The 22,649-nt window shown below is 39.0% G+C and overlaps 2 protein-coding genes across 4 annotated transcripts in view; one reads left to right on the top strand and one right to left on the bottom strand.

Moving 5' to 3' along the window:
• Positions 1–22,649, top strand: part of LOC109430199 (transcription factor IIIB 90 kDa subunit) — a 104,002-nt gene that overhangs the window by 54,570 nt on the left and 26,783 nt on the right. The gene's annotated exons all lie outside the window — the stretch shown is intronic.
• The window catches only part of LOC109423516 (BTB/POZ domain-containing protein 6-B), a 62,980-nt gene that overhangs the window by 35,669 nt on the left and 4,662 nt on the right, over positions 1–22,649 (bottom strand). The window contains exons 1-2 of one of the 3 annotated variants that reach the window (XM_029880308.2): positions 1,945–2,143; positions 244–995 (exon numbers count right to left, since the gene is read on the bottom strand). In XM_029880308.2, coding sequence (XP_029736168.2) covers positions 244–634 — 391 coding nt within the window. In that variant the 5' untranslated portion in view covers positions 635–995; positions 1,945–2,143. Of the gene's footprint in view, positions 1–243; positions 996–1,402; positions 1,563–1,944; positions 2,144–22,649 lie in introns of those variants that run through there. The other 2 variants (XM_029880310.2, XM_029880309.2) reach the window with 2 other exon arrangements.

The raw sequence follows: 22,649 nt of genomic DNA, 5'->3' as shown, positions 1-22,649 counted from the left end.
AAATGCAAGATTTTGATTAAAACTACTTAGGCACAATGTAAAAACTAGTGTTAAATTGGGCAACATAGCCTATTCCGTCTAAACATTGGTCTTGGTAGAGATGAAATTTGAATAACGGGTTCAGCCTTGACAATCAAGCTGTCACGCAGCTCCAACTGAAAACCCATAAAAAAAAAAAAAAAAAAAAAAAAAAAAAAAAAAAAAAAAAAAAAAAAAAAAAAAAAGATTATTTATTATCCTTACCAGGAATTCCCTCTTCGCAGTTTTCCATAATATCCACCAGCATCAGATTCTCGTAATTCCTCTCGCCGTACTGAATAATGGGATCGTCTCGCCGTAGGAATCTCCAGGCTCCTTCCCTATTAACACTTCCCTCGTTATTATCGTTACGACTTCTCCGGCTGCTATCACGGCGACGACAATTCGCAACGGCGGCCTGTGCTTCCTCTTCTTCGTCGAACTTTATGCCCAGCCCCTGTTCCAGAATTGACGCGCCACTTTCGAGCTTCTTGAAATTGTCGATGAACTCGGAACCACTCAGCGTCGAGTACCATGAGGACGAATACCCTACGAACCAGTGCAATAACTGACGCCCAATGTGATCAGTTATCGGATCCGAGAGTGCATCGACCATGGCGCGCGCGGTTTGTCGTCTTGATTGAAGTTCTACACCACACGGTTGCACTGTGGGTTAAGTTTCCGATTTGTTTTACTTCGTACTGGCTGCTAGTGCTATATGCTTACACTACCACTTGAACATGTGTTGTTTCATTAATTGCTTCTGTTTTTTTCTTTGAAATTGCACTAACTGATTAACACGTTGGAACAGAATTATACTATTCGAAGAATACCCTTTCGCTTTTAAGTGTTATCTACGTCTTGTCGTGGGTGTTGTTTTGTTTCTTCGTTTCTCTATTTTTGGATCCAACAACAGTTGGTCTTAGATTCCTGATACCATCTGAATTCTCGTGCATGCGTCGCCCAGTTCAAAGTTTCTGAAATGATAAGAGAACGTAGAAGATTATTACACTTGTCATAAATTCAGTGCAGCTGTACAAAGGCCTTAGTATACAAATGAGTGAGCGCGTGGTTCATGGATTCTTATCATACAATGGGTGTTATTTATTCAAATTCAGTCCATGTGTGCTAGTGTGTGCGTACATAAGCCACTGAGTTTTAATTATCCGTACATTGAAACAAATGAACTGTTTAAAATCTGTTAAGCATTGCAATATTAATGATAACAAACGATACTAACCCACTCGTGAATCGTCCTGAAGGCAATTACCCCGGACTGACCCCCGACCCGGCCTTGCAACGTTTGCATCAATTATTACGAGGCAAACCTTGCCTAACGTGACTAGCACTTACTACCGAGTTGGTGCTAAATTTTGCAAATTACCGCTGAATAAGTAATATCCGTTCGATCGTTTCTTTATTGTCTGTGCTGATTACCACCACAAGCAATCCTACTCGTTGGCCGCATACTGCACCGTTCCTACCAATGACTGATACTAATCGGGATTGCTTGCCATTAGTATAGCCGTCAATGGTTCGATGGACGATAGTAGGGCGTTTCATGCGTATTTGAATGAATACTTTTGTTTGTAAAAACTTTCTGTTTTTAATAACGGAAACGTTATCAGAAAATATAGATTTGAATTTATATTGTATTTATTTTAAAATTATCAAGCACCTTGGAACAACTATGATAAAATATACGCTTGAAAGAATTTGGCTAATGCACAGAGTATTGTTTCTAGAACATATTCATACACATATTTGTTTGTGTGTTTTAGATATAAACACACAATGATTTGGAATAAACTATTTAAGTACATATAATAAATTATAAACAAATAGGACCAAATCTATAAGATATAGATAATTTCGATGAACATGTAGTTTCATATAAGAAAGTGAAAAAGGATCACCCTAACCAACCTCAAACGGTGACAACAACAAAATAACATCGTCAGCCACAGTAGCAGAACTTTAGCGTGTTCGACTAGTATGGGTACGACGACCGACGTGATTTCCGTTTGATGATCGATTTAAGAACAAGTTGTTGTTTTTCTTCTACCACAGCTGGGAACGTAGAAACACGTCTCCCACGACGAACTGTTGGGGATCGACTAACGTAGACATACCTACAACATTTGCTTACTCAGCATTCGGCGACGACAGCTCGGGGTGGCGCCGGTTACTGTTTATCATCTTCCGTACGAGTTTGAATCGCAAATGAACGTGAACGATATCGTTTGAACCAAATGGAATATCATTCACTGCCTGCGAATAGAATAAAGTAGACTTGTTTAACCTTCCTAATGCATGGGTCAAAAATGACCCTAATGCACAAAGAGGGTTAAAGTTGAACATCGAGTAATTGACGCATTAAATGAAAACAACTTGTCCAGAATCAAATTGGAGTAAAAGATATAGCCTAAAAATGTTGTGAATAAATTACACCTTTTAATATAGTTATTTATGCAACAAGTGGCAAAATGATGTTTTTTTTTCAGCACGAGTCGTACATTTATCCAACGAGGCTTGCCGGTCGCTAGAAAAAGGTCGATTTTTGCGTAACATAATTGGTATATCAACCCTAACATGCAGTTCATCCTACTATTGATAACACTCACGAAATCGGATGAAAAATGTATATGGTAAAAGTGCCGAAAAGTGATACTTTTGATCAGGGAAAAGTTGAAGTTTTCAAAACGTAATGACAAAATAGTTATTTATGCAACAAGTTGCAAAATGATATTTTTTTCAGCACGAGTCGTACATTTATCCAACGAGGCTTGCCATTAGTGTTTCGGAAAAACCTGTGAAAAGTGTACCCTTGCCAAAGTGCCGAAAAGTACTAGTTTTCGACACCCTTAAAGGTGCTGAAAAGTACTACTTTTCGGCACTCTTATACTAGTGAAGAAAAGTAGGCCATTTCGGCACAATTTCGGTGATTGAAAAGTTCAATGTTAGGCCATATAAATGCAAACAAATTGTTTCGACATTGTTATACACCAAAACTGTCCGAAAAACAATATATTTCACAGAAATGAGAATTTTGGCTTAGTTTTGATGGTTTTTAAGCAGACTTTCGGTCTCAAAGCTAAAAGTTCGTTCTAATGACAGAAGGTGGACAGAGGCTAGTGTGCGCAAGCGCGCACATCTCATCTTTAACGCTCTCAGAGATTTCATTTGGTTAATGGGTTGTAGATGCGTAGAACAGTTTGGGGATCAAATTCAATTTATCTTAAGCTAAATGGGTCCAGCTCCAACACGTGGTACTGATTCCTACCAGTTTTCGTTTAAAATCGTGTTACAAAATATATGTTTCTTTTACATATTTATACTATTCATGTGTGTGTAATTAAGTGTCATGGTTATGACAATACGTTAGAATCTGTTGTTTTCACTAAATAAACCTATCTTCCGTTTGTGATCATCATGTTAATGTGTTACCGTTTACAGTAACAATGGGTAAACGTTCGCTCATTTTATTTTGAAGTGGTACTAACTAATGCCCCCAAAACAACACAACTTTGTGAAACTTCGCATGTAGTAGCGAAGGTGGAATAAACACTGAAAATTACCCATTTCACTGTTTATTCCACCTTAGGCGATTGTACCCTTTCTAACGCTAACGCTGCTGTCACCCTCTGTCACCTATTTGACGGCGAAATAAAACCAACGATGGCAACTCAACTTCCGGAGCGATAAGGAAAGGAGAGAGAAGGATGGAAAGGGAGAAAGGAGGAGAAAACCCGAAGAGGAGTCAGTGAGGTTTGATCCGCCGAACGCGAAACAAGTGGCTGAAAGCTCAGCAAAAAAAGATTCGTCACCAAAGCACGAGACCATCCAGTCAGCCAACTGAATTGGCCGCGCGCAACCACCTGGATCGACCATAGACGGATCCCGCTCGATCAACCAACCAAGCGGTCCGTGGAACGGCCCGTTTTGCCAAACACAAGCCTGGGAAACCAGCTGGTGCGACGCCACGCACGGAACTGACGCCGTCAGCCAACGAAGCCGTCCGTGGGGACGATACGCCCTCCTCGTGGCTCGTTTAGAAAGCCCTGTGAACCCCGCCGGTGCAACGCCGCGCACGGAACCGACACTGTCAGCCAACGAAGCGGTCCGTGGGGACGGTACGCCCTCCTCGTGGCTCATTTAGAAAGCCCTGTGAACCCCGCCGGATCGACGCCACGCCCGCAATCGGCACCGCAGCAAACGAAGCGGTCCGTGGAGAAGGTACGCGCTCCTCGTGGCCCAGTAGCCAGAAGCAAGCCCTTGGAATCCCGCCGGTTCGACGCCACGCACGGAACCGGTACAATCGGCAATCGATACGGTCCGTGGAGACGGTACGCCCTCCTCGTGGTACGGTGGCCAGAAGCAAGCTCTGTGAACCCCACCGAATCGACGCACCGCCCGGATCCCGCAGTGTCAGCCAACGAGGCCCGGTGATCGGCCACCAGCCCAGAGAAGCCCACTCCCTACACGAAACCCACAAGCCCGGTCAGTCGCGTGAGACCATCCGGTCTGACAGAACCGGTGAAGCCATCGGATTCGACGCCTGGGACCTCCTCGATACACCCACGGAGTGTGCCAAGGGACGGCCTGCTCTCCTCGTGGCCCGGGGCCTGGTGGGTATCCGAAGCCAGCAAACCCAACCGCCTCGACCTGTGGAATCAAAGGTATGTGGTACCCGTCTTCCCTTCCCTTTTGCATGACTACCATGGGCCCAACGATGCCGATCGGCCGCAACGGTACTAACCCTTTATTAACCCTAAAACCAAACAAAAAAAAACAATAAATTAAGTAAAATGTACCACTTTTCTTTTATTTTTGATACGTGAGCCTTGGGTTGCATGCCAGTACGTTCTTGCCATTGTTTTGTCCACCTCTGCTTTGTAGCGTCACGTGTGTCCCCTCAAGAGGCCGACCCTGAGAAGGCAGACCCCTGAGCTAGCCGTTTGTCGCAAATGGCGTGAACGAGTAAACATTCCAAATGATTTAAGGGTGCCGAATTGGTCGTTGCGCGTTTTTTCAGCGGTTTTCTGAACATTTGTTGCATTTGCGGATTCGCGTCGAGTTGTCCGCGTCGTCGTCGGTTTTTTTTGTTTGTGCCCGTCATCGTTCTCCGATTCAGTGCAATTGGCGGTCGTGATGCCAGTCAGTGGCAAATAGCGGCTTCTGTCCGCGTCAATTAGGAGTACATAATCATTGGACACAGAGGTGGATATTTATCGGTGAGTTCGTTCCGTATTAAAATAATGTAATATGCTACATAAAACTAGAACATATTTTTCATGTATTTATCCAACAAACATTGAGTAGTTCGTCACTTCATGTGTCGGCAGAGAAATATATTTCTTCCATTTTTTTGCATTTACAAAATAGTATCTCCAGTGTCGACATGTGTAATATTTTAGTTAAAATGAAAACAAGTAGTTTTATTTAATAGAGTCTGCATGTTTCACATCACCAAAGTGAATCTAGAACATGTGACTTTTCCCCCTCCCCACTAACAAAAATCCTGCTTTGCTGTGGCAGCATAATCGATCGCGTTCGTCATTGTCGCGCGGGAAAATCAAAGCAATGGATGCACGCCGTGTTTGGTGTTAAGTATTGTGTTGTTCTTTGCTATGCATGTGCAAAGTGTATCCTTGATCTATGCAACTATAAATCCCTCCCACTAACAAAACTCCTTCCCGTGACAACTGTGGAGGGTCATTAGCGGAGCCAGCATTTTCTTTTTTCTTACTCACTCTCTTAAACATACACGAGAGAGAGAAAGATAGAAGAGGAGGCAGCTTGCCCCCTCTTTCATCCCGCTCTTTCTCGTGTATGTTTAGGAGAGTGAGTAAGAAAAGAGAAAAAGCTGGTTCCGCTAATGTGGAGGGTCCAGTAGTACATACAACCTCTAGTAGCAACGGTTGTCGAACTAACATTCCTTCCCTTCCCTGGTAGACCGTAAGGACGTGGCCAGCGCCGTTATTGACCCAATAAAGTTTGAGCTCTCGAAACGTGTACATTGAGGATGGTGGCATATCCCAAGCCCCAAGCCAATTGGTTCTCTATGCAATTTCGCTAGCTCAGGTCAATCACGGAATAGCAACTACGAAGTGTACGGTCACCAATGCTCATGCTCATGCTCAAAGCTAAAAGTTCGTTCTAAGTAACAATACAGGATGCGTGCATTTTTTTTGTTTTTATTAATGTGTATTTTAACTTATAGCTAATTCTACACTTCAGGATGCGTGCATGCGTGTGTAACAATACATCTTTCCGGACTTAGAAAACGCGTTTCGAAAATAATGCGGCCTGTAATGATAGATTGTTTTTATTTCCGAACAATTGTGAATATGTATTTAAATGATTTATTCAATAAATTCCAATACCCTGAATGATCCCGAACTCATATTTTCTAGATTATAAATTTTCTATTTTCCTAGAACGAAAGTCATGTCGTTCGTCCAAGAATGAAACTAGTTTAGTTGATAAATTTTCATTCTGCCTTTTATAGAACCAAAACTCTAAGTGGAAAATAATCGCTATGTTTGTACTGTGATGTTATTTAAGTATATCAGCTTCAGGGACCCTTTGTGAAAATTTTTAACCAGCCAACAGCCAAATTAATGAGAAAAAAAAATCTTTATTGAACTATTGGTATATAACAGTATAACTTGAAAGAACAGCCTATGAATAAAAGAAGGAAGAATCTCTGAGTTGCAACGCCAACAAATTCCTTAAAAGAATAACTAGAAAGAGCCTATGTTTGGAATAAGGGTGCATATATCTGATGATCGTATTAGCAGTAAGTTCCTTATTAGAAAAAGAAAACCATATGCTCAAAAAGAACAACATATGCTCAAAGTAGAAAAACCTTTGTTGAAAATGTGGTCCATCACTTGGTGCACTCATTCGGGGTAATGGGTCATCCGGGTTAATGGAACTCGGGGTAATGTCCTAAAGCCCTAGATAAAAATGGAATATTTTTTGTACAAGGAAGTCCAACGGCATCATTGTCATGTACGCCAATAAAAAATATTTCATAAATTTTAGAAAACGCATTGCTACGACGGCAACATTAGTTATGAACAATATGTTACTGCAGCTGGCCCCAATTTGCATTTCTCGGCTGTCCGGCACGCTGTATTTTGGAGATTACATAAGCTTGTTATCTATAAAAAACTAACTTCTGTGAAAAACTATTTTAACATATGGTTGAAATTCACAAAAATAAAAAAGGCAATCGTGAAGTAACTGAAGGAAGCCAGAAATCCCAACTTATTTTTTCGTTATGCGTTATTATGAAACTTTTTCTACGTTTTTCTGTTGTTTTGGTGCTCAATAGCATATGAAGGGTTAAATCTCATGCAGAATATTTTTTCTGGATATCCTATATCATCCAAACTATTCTTGAGTTCAGATCCTAAAGTCTACGGGTGTGACGGTAACTTCTTTCAGTATACAAAGCTAGGATTTGTAATCTATCATGTCCAGTAAGTCTTCTGAAATGTTTATAGACAGTATCAGATCTGTCGGAATATCCTAGGTAATCCAAACTGTTCTTGAGTTTAGATCCTAAAGTCTACGGGTGTAACGGTAACTTCTTTCATTATACAAAGCTACGATTTGTAATCTATCATGTCCAGTAAGACTTCTGCAATCCTAGGTCATCCATACCGTTCTTGTAATCTCAAGTCTACGGGTGTAACGGTAGCTTCCTCCATTATACAAATACCATGTCCAATCTTCTGAATGTTCAATGGACCTCATATGATCTAGCATCTACAGCAACCGAAGTTTCTGTTTTGGCTATATAGAGTTATGTTGCATAATCTATTATACTTACTGGAGTTCACAAAATACAACCAGAGAATACGACATAGATAAATTATCAAAAAATATTATGTAACATTACTATCTGCAACGAAATCACCTCATGTCACAGTGGTTGTTTTTATCAACTAAGTTTCATAACAGTAAGGAAGCCCATAATATCCCAAAAATATATAACACCGCTTATTGTTCCTCCAACTACTTCGGCAAGTACAGTGGAATATGTAACACTACATAACGTAGTGACAAATGCTATTATCACAAGTATAGACCTGCAGCTATGGTCTCCGGAGTAGTGCTGTTGATCTGTAATATCTCAAAACTATATTGAAATGACTCATGATATGTCAGGGCGATTACAGATTACAGTTTAAAGTTTATTGTGAGAATAACTACTGTTACTATCGAGAGCTGAACTTCAGGATAGTTTGGACAGCTCTCAATATCCTATAGGTTCATAACAATACATGGTAGATTTCAGGTTGGTCCAGTCATCGCGATTGATTATGAAACGTTACTCAGTATGTCAGATATAGCTGATGTTACGAGTGTAGACCTGAAGTTCTGAACTCCAAGATAGTTTGGCTGACCTGGAATATCCCTGTAGTGTCTTTAAATGACATTTAAGATTTCAAGAGCTTCGCAGATCCCAGCAGATTATGCAATATTATTATTTATGGCGAAAACACATATAGTTATTCTTGTAAATTTGAAGGACTTGATTATAGAACAGTTTGGACGATCCTGAATGTCCCAAAGGTTTTTAATAAGTTAGTAGACTTCAGATTACTCCAAAAACAGCGGTTGATTATGCAACGTTTTTCAGTATACCATATATGGCTCTTGTAACGAGTGTAGACCTGAAGTTCTGAACTTCAAGGTGGTTTGGCTGACCTGGAATATCCCTATAGTATCTATAAATGACATTGTAGATGTCAAGAGCTTCACGGATCGCAGTAGGTATGCAATGCTATTATTTGTGGCGAAAATACATAAAATTATTCTTCTAGATTTGAAAGACAATTTGGAACACCTAGAACATCACAGAGTATAAGATACCTTTTGATATACTTAGCAAATGTTAAATGAATACATATAAACGTAACCCACATTCAAGTTTAGCTTTCTGATCAACTGGTATGTCAATTTCGTTTTTCAAAATTTCATGGTGTTCAGGATGTTCTAGGTTGACAATGAAGCCCCAAATACAAATATTTGGAGGAATTCCTTCAGGAAATTTTGGAGGAATCCTTGGAGGAGTTGTCGGAGGAATTCCTGGAGAAATTTTCGGAGGAATTTCCGGAGGATTCCCTGCAGAAATTTCCGGAGGCATTCATGAAGGAATTTCTGGAGCAAATCCTGGAGGAATTTCTAGAGGTATTTCCGGAGGAAATCCTGGAGGAGCTTCGGAAGAAATCCTGGAGGCACTTCTAGAGGAAAACCTGCTAAAATTTCCACAGTTAATCCTGAAGAAATTTACGGAAGAACTCCTGGAGGGACTCCCGGTGGAACTCCAAGGAGATGGATATGAAAAATCATGAAGAGCAATCGCATACCTAGTTTTGGCACCGACCATGGCCAAAACGTACTCGAATAAGGCTCCTCCATGACACATTCCGGTGGCCACGGGTTAACCAGAAAGGCCATTGTACGTTTTTACGGTGACCAGATGATTGAGATTGAGCTGTCGCATGCCTAGTTTTAATGTCCTGACTAAAATGTCCACGATACAGGTTCCTGCGGGAATAATTCCAACACTCGCGACAGGATCATATTGAGTTGGCTCAGGGGAGTCTCGTGACCTGTAGAGCTGACTGTGCACTTGAAGAGTTTCCACAATGCACTGTAGTGCAAATGAAAAAAAAAACAGGAACCTGCACTTAGCTCAACGAGCGAATCTTGAGACGATTTCTTGCTTCAATTGATGAAACAGGGGTGTTCTACTGCCGTTTGGCTGGTTCCACATAAGTAATACCAGGTACGAATTAACCAGCTGGACATTTTCCCGCAGCCAGCATCATTCAACGGCGCGGCCGCTTGTGTAATGCCGTGTTCACGCCGCTGAACGATTTGAATTACCGTCAAGGCACCCTTCACCGTGGATCTAAGAGGATTCGGGGCAAATAAGGGCTGTCATTTGACACCAGTCTTATAAACATTGTTAATGCCGCTTTTAATTGCCTTCATTATAGGTTAAAATTAAAGCAATATCCACAGAAGTAGAAATTTTTTCACAAAATTTGGTAATATAGTACAATTAGTAAAGGGTAGTAGGGTCGCCTAATTCCGTGGTAGGTCACCATTCACCGTGGTAGTAGGGATCCATTCACCGTGTATGAGAAATGTTATTCTACTTTGTTTAAAATGATCAAAACAACCCAGCCAATGGAATTTTCTTCGTATAAATTCATTTCAAGTACCGTAAACCGGGGTCAAATTGATCAACGGGGTGAAATTGATCACTCGGGTACTACATTGTTATTCCATACTAGGAACTCTTAAGCGTCGTAATGATCTTAAACTTTTTACGTAATTTGATTCGTAGATGTCTAGAGATGAGTGTAGACTTTTAATTTTTTAGAAAAAAAAATAGTTTTGCCTTATTTTTTCAAGGAATTTGCAATGTATTTCTCATTTAGCTGAAATCATTGCTACTAAACAATCAATTGCTAATAGGACTTCCCGTGAATTCTCTGTTTGAACATTTTTGTGGAGTCTTGGTTGGGATGTTAAGCAGCTAATCAGAAAATGAAATAGTTATAAAAGTTCATTGTATGAAGAAATAGTATTTTTTGTGATAGAAATCACTTATTTTAAATGAAATTGTCTACCTTTAGGCGTTTAAGGGGAAATTTCAAAATTTAATTTTGCATTTATAGTAATAAATTCACTAGTTGTAAGATTTTAGACGCGTTATTCGGTTTTAGAAGACCAAAATAAGCGGTGAAGGAAATTTTCCTTTCCAACCGATGCTTAATTGTATACTGATCAATTTCGCCCCAAAGTGGCATTTCCAATATTTTGATATTTGAAGTTATTTAACTTAAAGTTTAAATTTGTTGAACAAAATTCTGTCACATGGTTCCATGGAGATCCACTGGGTACAGGTTTTACAGAAATTCTTTTGGCAATATTTGAACAGGCACTGATTTTATCCGCAAAAGTTGTTTTAAAGTGATCAATTTGACCCCGGATTACGGTAATAACTTGCAAGATTTTATTAGAAAAACGAATGTTCAAATTTTCGATTTTTTCTAGATATATGGGACAATATGGTGAATGGAGACCATTGATTTTTAGGGTACCCATTTACCGTGTCTTTTTGTTTCAATTAAAAAGTACGAGTAATCGTACTTCCTTGTTAAACTTACTTCGGTAATGCAAAATACATACCTGATATGTGAATTTAATTGCTTCTTGATGGAATAAAAACGTTACTACATTTAGTTTATCGCTTAAATCACCTTAGCGCAGTTTTCGTTTTTTCACTATGAATGCAGTGAACGAGCAGAAACCCGCTTCATGTAAACACACTTTAGTGTCAAAATGATACTTTTAAGTGTTTTTAATGAGCGTTTTGACATGGTAACAATGCATTAGTGTTGTATTGGTGAAATTGAAGGGAAATTGTCATATCATTCAATCATAATATGGAAATAATGAAACAATATTCGAAGGCACACGGTAAATGGAGCCCCCACGGTGAATGGCGCCTTGACGGTACGTCATCAAAAATCTGTGAGCTTTTCGGAATGTATCACCTGCTGAAGTATATGAGAGTCCTTCGTTTGAAAGTATTACTGATTAATTCTCCTGGTAGTGAGATGAATATTCTATGTTCAGCATAAGCAAAAGTCATGTTGAAGTCTTCAGAAAAGTTGTAGAAAATGTTATTTTAAGGAAACTTGTCGAAAAAGCTGATGTTCTTTGTACACTGAGTTTTTTTTTACGACGTTAATGGTACCGCGTAAAAAATCGCGTTATTTCCAAAAACTTCGTAAAAAACAAGCTATTTAAAAAAAAACGTCGTAAAATCGCGTTATTTAAAAAAAAAAGTTGTTAAAAAGAGTCAAGTCACTGTTGATGTGGACCTGACTATTTTACGCGTGTTTTTTTAAACGCGGTTTTTTTACGACGCGAACCGCGTAATGAAAACTTCAGTGTACTCAATTTTATTTTAAAGATATATTTTTTAATGAACGGCCTCAAACATCTGTTTTTTGTTGTAACTTTTCGAATCCGCATTTGCTCTGAATATGATGAAATCACATCGCCAGTATTTTTCGAGTTATTGAGTTTTTTTTAGAAAATAATTTGTTGTCACTGAGTACATGGATTTTTCAGCCAAAGTGAATGGAAAATTGGATGATTTCCAATTCAATGCTAGGTACGTTGCTTCGTCGTGATCGACGACACAAAATGAAAAAGAGTACCGCAGTTATTACTTCAAGGATCAATTTAAACCAAAGGAGAAATGTATTATGATTACAGTCAGGTTTTTTTTACGCGGGGGATACGTACCGCGTAAAAATAAAACTCAGTTAAAATTCAAAAAACCGCGTAAAAAAAGTCTCACCATTTCTCGACGAATCATGCAAAAATAAAACGATGACAGTTTTTTTGTATGGAGTTTTCATTTTCGCGGCCGCGTAAATGAAAACCGCGTAAAAAAAGACCTGACTGTATGTTTAATTTTATGGATGTTCAAGGGTTTGACTGTTTTGGGGATGACGATTGGTGGGAGTTCGGCTTTGCAGTCAACATATCTCTAGAACGACCATATAGGATTCGTCCCTACGTTTCGGCAATTTACAACCTATCACATCATAACACGACAACACTATTAGCAGAACATTAGACGGTGAACGATATTCATGTTTTTTTTTCCCTGAAGAAGGCACCAACAATTGCCGAAACGTAGGGACGAATCCTATATGGTCGTTCTAGAGATTTGTTGACTGCAAATCCGAACTCCTACCAATCGTTTAATTTTATCATTGCACAATAATGGAAACAGAGCCCTACCCATCTGTACAAAAACTTTTACGCCTAAACTATTAGATTTAGCTTGAAAAAATATCTTTATATTTTTTGGACAAATTTTTTCAACAACGTAAAATAAAGGTGGTCGGGTGGGTTCAGTTAAATCAACTACATATCCCTAAACTACAATAAAACCATGCGCTGTTGATCGAGAACATACCATTTATGATTAAACAAAACAGCAACGATGCGCTGGTTGAGCAATTATGTCAATTGCATACTTAACCCGAAGAAATTACTCAACACGGTCATCGCAGAGAAGGTTCAACAAGCCTCCCCTGCCCATATGATCGATCGAATGAATGTGACGCGAGCCGTACTAAAAACCGGTGTTAATCATTGCAACCTCATGCAAGGCTGAAGTGGCTGAAGCTGTTTAGCAGACAGTTGACTGGGGAACCCGTGCTCGATCGTGCAATATACTACTATTTCTAGAAGTATCCACGTTCAATTATCAAAGCCGCGGTGCAGCCGAATCGAGCAAACATGTTTAGATAGATGGGTAGGAAGCTACCCGTGCTGGGGATGGTCAAGTTCGAAAGCGGAAGTGATCTTGGTCACACATTATTTTGTAATGTTCATAACATTGGGAATGGCAATGGAATTCAACTCTGAAATTTATGAAAATTAAAACTCGTTACATTGGGCTTAAACCCATGGAACGAACATATACTTGATATGGAACGCGATGACATCCCTATCACTGAGATAGAAATTGAAAGCGCAGCACACTCTTAGGCATAACCTACACACCTACTTATTCGACAACTTCACATCGAGCATAAATTATTACTCGTACTTGCGTTTATAAATTTTCTTACGATCTAACTCCAGAGCGGGCACGTTCAATGACGTAAACTGCCTTCAAAGTAGGTGTACGACACTTGAATTCAGAAACAACAACGCTCCATTCTATAAAACTGTACAGGCGATGATTGTACAATCGCGCTGCTGCTCTTTTTCATGCGGCGTGTATGCGTACGATTCAACTACATGCCCCTCGCATATATGCTTGCAAAAATGTTTTTGTTCTAGTTTTTAAAGGAAACCAACTCCATTTACAGAAAATGTGTGCCATCCTTGTTGCATTTTTCAACTTTGCTCAAAGTTGCTATCTTTTGGCAATAGGGTGGTCAGCCTAAAATAAATATTTTTTTATAAAAATATGCAATGATTCTATGACTACCAATGTGTCAAATTAATGATTTCAATCTATACCTACATAATAGGAAAACTGTAGAAACCAAACTAATAATTGATTTTTACTTTAAAAGGGACATTGGCCAAAATAGAAGCACTGCGTCAGTTTTGTCCACATTCTCAACTTTGGTTTTTATTTTGTCCAATCGCGTGTGTTTCTTATGCGACTGACCAAATTAGAAGCACCCTGGCCAAAATAGACATATGGGATATGGGAACTGATTTTTCAAGGAAAATTATTTTTTTCTTGCTTTTTTTTTTATTAAATTAGGGTGACGAAAAGTATTATCGGCAGGTTTGTTCTTTTCGTCATGGGGGGTTTTTGTGGGCCGAATTGCCTGAAATTTGGGCATATAACTCAGCTTGGTTGGGAAGGATTTGAGGCCAACTCTGAGACCTACAGATTTCAAAAAACACCCCATGACGAAGAGAACAAAACTGCCGAAAATACGTAAGTTCCCCTATATAGCTTTCACAGCTTTAACCCTCGAGCGATCCCTTGAGTGTTTTGCAACGAGTTGCATACACAATTGTTTGCAATGAAAGAAAAAATGTCATTAGAATATGACCGTTTTCATCAATATCATCGTGCTTCGTGGTGGTTGAATGGGTCAGTAATGCCTGCACTTTACGCAACGCGATTGAAATTTGTATGAGATTTTATATGAGAAAACTTACTTTTTTGTAATTACGTTGTGAAAAGTTGAACATTTCAGTCGGCTGAAGTATACTGAAATGGCCTACTTTTCACCCCTAATGCAAGTGTGCCGAAAAGTACTACTTTTCGGCACTCTTAAAAGTGCTGAAAAGTAGCACTTTTCGGCACTTTTGCTCGTACGCACTTTCGACTTACCACCATGCCTCCCGTAGATTCAGCCTCTGCCTCTACATCTACTCAGCAGTTCGAATCCGAATCAGGACGATTTCAATTCGGATTCAAACTACAAATCAAGTGTAGAGGCAGCTCAGCTGCTGAATCAGCTTTTGCTTTTACCCGCGCACAACTGTTTGACAACCGGAGCTCGATCATTGGTGACGCCTACTATACCAGAGCCTACCTGATCAAACGAAAAACTACGCCGACAAGCATAAGCGCGCGCACGTGTTTCCTACTGATACATGTTTGTGTAGCTAGAAAAGATCGCACTAAATGGGTGTTTTTCGTAATTACAAAAAACTTTGTATGCAACTCGTTGCAAAACTCGATTTTTTCAGCACTCGTCGTATTTATCCAACTCGGCAAGCCTCGTTGGATAAATGTACGACTGGTGCTGAAAAAATCATCATTTTGCAACTTGTTGCATAAATAACTATTTTGCATTTTTCTTATAAAAGAATAAAATTATTCTGAAATTATTTAAACGATTATGTAAATTATGTATTTCTCAGATGTCCTTAAAAATTTTGCCAAAGACAGCAAAGCGATCCGAGTCTTGTGACAAAAGTTATAACCTACTGATCGTCTGAGTGTGTTTAACATTTAACATGTAAAGGAATAACATCAATAATAAAATCTCAAGTTTTGGCCAAAATCGCCAAGAGTAAACCAATAAGTGTAGTAAATCTTTCTATACACATGCATCGGATCGCTTTGCGATCTTCGACAGAGTTTTTCCACACATCTTGAGCTATTCTTTACCATTAGCGGTTATAAGGTATACGACAATTTTGAGCAACTTTTAAGAAAAATACAAAAAAGTAGGTTTTTCCATGTAAAACCCTATACAAGCTTAAATCGCCAACCAATATACCCAAATTTTACACAGCTTTTTGGGACCTCAAAGAGCTTCTAAAAAACTTTGATCTGATTGAATCTGATCATTTTTTAATTTTCCTATAAAAAGTTGTCCCACCCTAATATATGGCTTACTTACTATAAAAAGAAACCAATGCTTACTATAGAGTCATCACATACAAAAAATGAACTGAATTGGTTAGAGGACAGCCTGGAAAACGCAATGGGCATGAAGTTGGTGGTAGCGTCTAATAGGAGACCCGACTGTACTATATAACATATCTAGACAACCTATAACTTCGATTAAAAACATAAAAAGAGTTTTGGCCGCACTTTATTCATTGCGACCATTGTGAATTGTCAACTGTCAAATTTATACATCTCACCTTTCCCTCGCCTGCATAGCTCAACAGCTCAGCATGATCCACCTTACGATGGGTTGATGAGCTGCTTGGTTGTTGCATATGAGCAACTTATCGTGTAGCGTGACATCGATGTGGTATCACCGATGCAACTCATCGAACAAACGATATGTTCAATAACACACCTTTGGAGGATTCCCCAGAAAGAACTCTTGGAGGAATCCCCAGATGAAACTCCTGGAAAAAAAATCTAGAGGGAATTTCTGGAGGAATCCTCAGAGGAAAGTCCTGGAAAGATCCCAAACGGGTCTCTCCTGGGGAATCCTCGATACGAACTTCCGGGGAATCTCCAGGGGAACTTTTAGAGGAATCCTTGAAAAAGCACCCGGAAGAATCTTAAGAAGAAACTTGAATCCCCAAAATGAGCTTCTAAGGGATTTCCTAAACCCCAAAGTGATATCCTGAAGCAATCTCCAAAGCAATTTTCTGGCGAAAACCTCAAAGCGAATCTCCGGCGGAACCATGGAATTCCTGGAGGAATTTTCAAAGGGAACTTCTATGGAAACCCCAAAAGGAACTCCTGACGGAATCTCCGAAAGAAACTCACTACGAGTGCGACTTTCTGGTGAAGTCTCCAAAGAAAATTCTTGGTGGAATTACCACACGGAACTCCTGCCTGCAACTCTAGAGGTAATTCCTCGCGAAAGCCCCAAACAGAATTCCCGGCGGAGTCCTCAGACGGATTTGGCCGGAGTCCGCAAATGAGATTCCCGTTTGAAACTCAAGATACCAAGTATACCAGCGGATACGGACGGAATCCCCAGATGGAATTACCGACAGAATCCCCAGACAGATTTCCCGGGGGAATACAAAGAGAAACTTCTCTGTGGAATCTCTCGAGGGAATTCTCGGCGGGATCTCTAGAAGGAGTTTCTGACAAAATCTCCAGAGGGAATTCCCGATGGGATCTATAGACGCATACGGGCGGAATCCCTAGGTGGAATTACCGGCAGGATCCCCAGATGGAACTCCCGGCGGAATCCCGAAAAGGAAATATCCGACCGATACCGGATAGAGAATTCTTGTCGGAATTCCCAGAAGGAACTCCTGACGGAATCCCCAAAGGGAATTCCTATCAAAATCGCCCGAAAAGATTGCTAGCCGGATTACCAGAAAGAATGTTGGCGAATAACACCCGGGAAACATCTAAATCTTTGATGTTGTTTTTCCTATTTGTCAGTGTATGAAATTCAAAAATGGGTTACTAATGTCGTTTTTGTTTTTGATTCAGTTCCAACCTGGGTTGGAACTGGATGAGATCACAGTTTCAACCCCAACCCGACTTCGGTTTCACTTGTACTAAAGTTTGTTTGAGTTTGTTTGACGTTAGTTTGTTTACACATTTCCCGCCAATCCAGTTCCAACCCAGGTTCAAAAACGAATTCGACATAAGCATGCAACACTCGAATGAATCACGCGCAACAAAAAATTGACACCTGAACTCATCAAAACTGCTCATCAAAGACGTTTGGTGATTTTACCAACACAGCTCTTGTTTGATTCGATCGAATTTTCATTAGTATCAAACCGATGTTGTTTCTTGAGTTCTTTCCTTGTCAAATATTTGACCCTGTGTACTTCAGGTCATAGTATCGAAACGAGTTTTTAGATGGGGCAGTCACCGTCGATGTCGCTTCTGTGCTCGCTTTATCTTTACACAAGATTTTAAGGAAATTTTGTTCGAGCATGCTCATCTGTTCTCTGTGATACAAATCTAATAAAAAGACAGCAGCTATAGCTTACAAATGCAACAGTACGAATAGGGAACTATAAAAAAGGAATTATCTTTAATGAAAAAAGCTCAGCTATGAAAGGGTGGTGGAGGTATTTTTGCCCACCTTGGGAGTTTTATTACATTTATCATATAATCTCTAATGAATCGTGGTAAATTTTTATTGGTCCACGAAAAGTATTCAAGTATGTAGTGACCTTCATTTTGGATGTCAGTTAAATAAGCTGTTCTGCATAAAAAATAGAGAAAATATTTTCACTTCCAATGAAACGCACGGAAAAGCATTTATTTCATGTGGGCCTTGTTTGAACTAAAAATGAACTGTTATTAAGACCGATGGAGCGATAATATTTACTCGAGTTCCTTCTAAAGGGAGAAAACATTCATGTCAACATAATGTACTCTGACAAAAGATAAATAGAATACGTTGGGGTTTCTCGTGACCTGGGTTGAAATTGTTACGGTTTCGATTTATGTGCTAATAACTTTTCGACAAGTTGAAATTTGATGTTCAGTCATTCAATTTAGAACTGTTGTCCTTCTCGGCAATTAGTTGATGACTGAGGCAATGTGTTATCTAATGTATGTTTGACAAATTACGTACCATTGAAATTATTTTATTTTTGATGGCCTTCCCACTCATTAAAATATGTATATTTAGTAGTTGTAGAGGTTCGACTGGGAAGTCGACTTATTTCTCGGGGATTTTTGGCTTTCAGTCAAAGAAAAGCGTTGATTTTCTTATCTCATCGCCAACGTTTCGATCCAGATGTTGGGATCTTCTTCAGGGCTCGAAATTAATCAATTTTGTCTAATCCCGTGTACATCTCACGGTTGATTGTCGCGTTTTGAATTTGCACTGCACAAGTCTCATTTACTGCCAGCACCCTCAAAGGGGTGGTACAAAATGGTACAAAATGGAAGGTCTACAATCTACATACACCAGGAGGATCCACGACACTTGCCAACACTGCCAGATCTAACAGCTGATCGAACAGCTGAGATGTACACGGGATTAGACAAAATTGATTAACTTCGAGCCCTGAAGAAGATCCCAACATCTGGATCGAAACGTTGGCGATGAGATACGAAAATCAACGCTTTTCTTAAAGCCGAAATCCCCGAGAAATATATTTAGTAGGTTGTATGTATGTATGTACACTCCCGTTCAAAAGTTTGGGGTCACCCCCTCAAAAACATGTATTTTTTTAGGCCCATATCTCCGCCAATTTGCGTCCGATTTCAAAACCCTAGGTTTCATTCAAAAGATAATAAGTCAAAGAAACTTTGAACATGATTTAAAAGAAACTTTTTCAAAAAAATTTGTATGTAAACTTAACTCAAAGTTGCCAAATTTTCTAAAAAATGAATATAAACTTAAGGCAGTGTCGCTGGAAATTGGGTCGACCAAATTTTTAGATGAGAGCGGTAATATGACCCATTTTCTATTAGCTTTCAACTGCTTTTTACAGAACTTAGCTGAAAAATCTAGAAAAAAAGTTATTAAGTAAATTAATCCTTGATGTCATCGACCAAAAGTTTGGGGTCACCCCTCAATATGATGTATCGGCCAAAAGTTTGGGGTCACTTTCGTAAAACATGGAAAAGTGATTTGGTGATATCTTCGTCATCTATAGTTCAATTTTAATTATTTTTGGCTCATTTCAAAGATAATTAACTAAATTTACGTTTGATGTCTTCAACTTAACGTATTCAACGATTTTTGTATATAAAAATGTTATGTAAAGTTAGCACATTTTACCACGCTTCAAAAAATGAGGCAACTTTACGTTAAGTTTTAGTATGTAAATTTCAACAAATATGTGTGGTTCAATGTCTATGCAGTAAGTATCATTCATTTTGTTTCAAATAAGGCAAGAAGAATTAAAATTGAATGAAAGATGACAAAGATATCAACAAATCACTTTTCCATGTTTACGATAGTGACCCCAAACTTTTGGCCGATACAGCATTTTGAGGGGTGACCCCAAACTTTTGGTCGATGACATCAAGGATTAATTTACTTAATAACTTTTTTTCTAGATTTTTTAGCTAAGTTCTGTAAAAAGCAGTTGAAAGCTAATAGAAAATGGGTCATATTACCGCTCTCATCTAAAAATTTGGTCGACCCAATTTCCAGCGACACAGCCGTAAGTTTATATTCATTTTTTAGAAAATTTGGCAACTTTGGGTTAAGTTTACATACAAAATTTTTTGAAAAAGTTTCTTTTAAATCATGTTCAAAGTTTCTTTGACTTATTATCTTTTGAATGAAACCTAGGGTTTTGAAATCGGACGCATATTGGCGGAGATATGGGCCTAAAAAAATGACATGTTTTTGAGGGGGTGACCCCAAACTTTTGAACGGGAGTGTATGTATGTATGTACAATCCATCTCCCACTGACCGGCAGTGCTTTTATGGAAGAAAAATGTCTGCGTCTATTGTTAACTTTTATCCATAGACGCAAACAGTTTTACTCCTGGAGATAGAAAGTGATAGCTCTACTGCACGTCGAACGGCCCATTTCAAGTATGACAGGGCTTCCACGTACATCTTGAGGTCGTTTTCTGAAACAGTAAGCCCCGCATTGATGCATCCGGATATCAATTGGATATCTGGAATTCATTAACACTTCCTGAATCAAAAATTTGCATTTTTGTTTCTGGCGCGTATTTGGTATGGTAAATATCCCATGTATGAATGAAATTGCATAGTCTGCCGTGATGTAGTTGTATTCTTATTCATCCAACGGTGCAGCAACGACCGAAATAGGATTGATTTCATTGCCACTAAAAACGTTGTGGAGTGATCAACCGAGTCGGCGATTAGTGGCATCACACCGAAACTCCCGAATGATACTACACTGAAGAATTACACTTTCACACGCGGAGAACTGACTGGGTGGTGTAATACCGGCCAAACCACCAGCGAAATCGTCGAATAAAATTCGTCTTGAGGACGCGCAAAAATGACAAGCGGTTAAAGTAGACACCCGTTCGCGGCAACGCTTACTTCCCACCCACGTTTTTTTTTTCTCACTTGTTTGTCAAAATTCACTTTGCTTAAATATTTATTCACAATTCAGCATTCTAATCTAAGCAAAATAAACGCGTTCACACGCGACAAAACTTTCCGGGTGATCCGAGAAATATATTTAGTAGGTTGTCCCAAAATTGCACATGGTCGAAAAGCTTGGGGGCTCACCCTGCAAATAATAGCTAAGGGTGTTAAAAACAAACTTTTGTATGACGGCAACTTTCAGAAATGACGTTTAGAGGTCGCCCCGGCGAGATTTTTGAAAAATAGCCATTTTTCGTAATAAATTTCATACAAATATTTTTTACCGTACAAAAATTGGCAATACTCACTATTTTTATATTTTTACAGCTTGGTATGGATCCAAACTACTTGGAAAAAATAATTACCGTCATATTTAGCAGGTAACTTTTTGATACTGAATTTTTGAATTTACTAAAATTTTTCATTGTTTGATATACTGAGCAAAATTAGCATTAGGTTCAGATACTTTTTATGATGGGTAAAATGCAAAGTATATCAAAAAATGACAAATTTTAGTAAATTCAAAAATTCAGTATCAAAAGGTTCCCGAGTAGAGGAAAAGAGCTCAATAATAGAATATTTTGATATGGAGATCAAAAAGTGATATGCGTTTGATTGACATAAGAGATAAAAGATCTAAACATAAAATCAAAAATTTACTCCTGGAGCATCATCATCAAATCATATTTAGATTTTATGAGATCTAACCAATAGCAGCGAGCTATTCGTATGATCTTGAAATATCAAATTTTGATATTGTTCAGATGTTCCAGGATCATTTTTCAGATATTATTTTCAGATCTTTTATCTCTTATATCAATCAAACCAATATCATGTTTTGATCGTGAGTATTTTACCTCTACCCGGGTTACCTGCAAAACATGTCGTTAATTATTTTTCCCAAGTAGTTTGGATCCATATCAAGCTGTAAAAAATATAAAAATAGTGGGTATGCCAATTTTTGTACGGTAAAAAATATTTGTATGAAATTTATTACGAAAGATGGCCATTTTTCAAAAATCTCGCGGGGCGACCTCTAAACGTCATTTTTGAAAGTTGCCGTCATACAAAAGTTTGTTTCTAACACCCTTAGCTATCATTTGCAGGGTGAGCCCCCAAGCTTTTTGACCATGTGCAATTTTGGGACAACCTAATATTTAGTCAAAAACACTATCTAGACTTTCACACTTCCTTTAACCTTCCAGGACGCGCGCCATCAAACAACCGAAACTCAATGTCAAAGCATTTTCAACAGTGTAATTTCCCACATGGCTTGGTCAGCCAAAGCAAAATCAAGAAATTGACATTTGTAAGGTGCTACGGTCACCCTTACCGTATTCGGTCGGCCGAGGACCGACCCGTCGAGAGTCCGACTGCACACTAATTGCCATACCAATAAGTGATTGGAAGGCAGTGCCCGAAGCTCTCGACAATTAAAAATAACTTCCTCTCCCGCTTTGACATACATGTACACAACAGACAATGTGTTAGATGTTCATCTAATCCCATCCGAAGGGGGTTTGGATTGTGAAAAGAAGATAACCATGTGCGTTTGTGGAATCGAGTTCAGTTCTAGGCCTGCTGGCGACGGAGATAGTCGAGTGACT

The sequence above is a fragment of the Aedes albopictus genome, chromosome 1 (assembly GCF_035046485.1).
Source record: "Aedes albopictus strain Foshan chromosome 1, AalbF5, whole genome shotgun sequence".
Classification (NCBI taxonomy): domain Eukaryota; kingdom Metazoa; phylum Arthropoda; class Insecta; order Diptera; family Culicidae; genus Aedes; species Aedes albopictus.
Note: the sequence above shows the minus strand (reverse complement) of the source record. Positions and strands in the feature narration are given on the sequence as shown.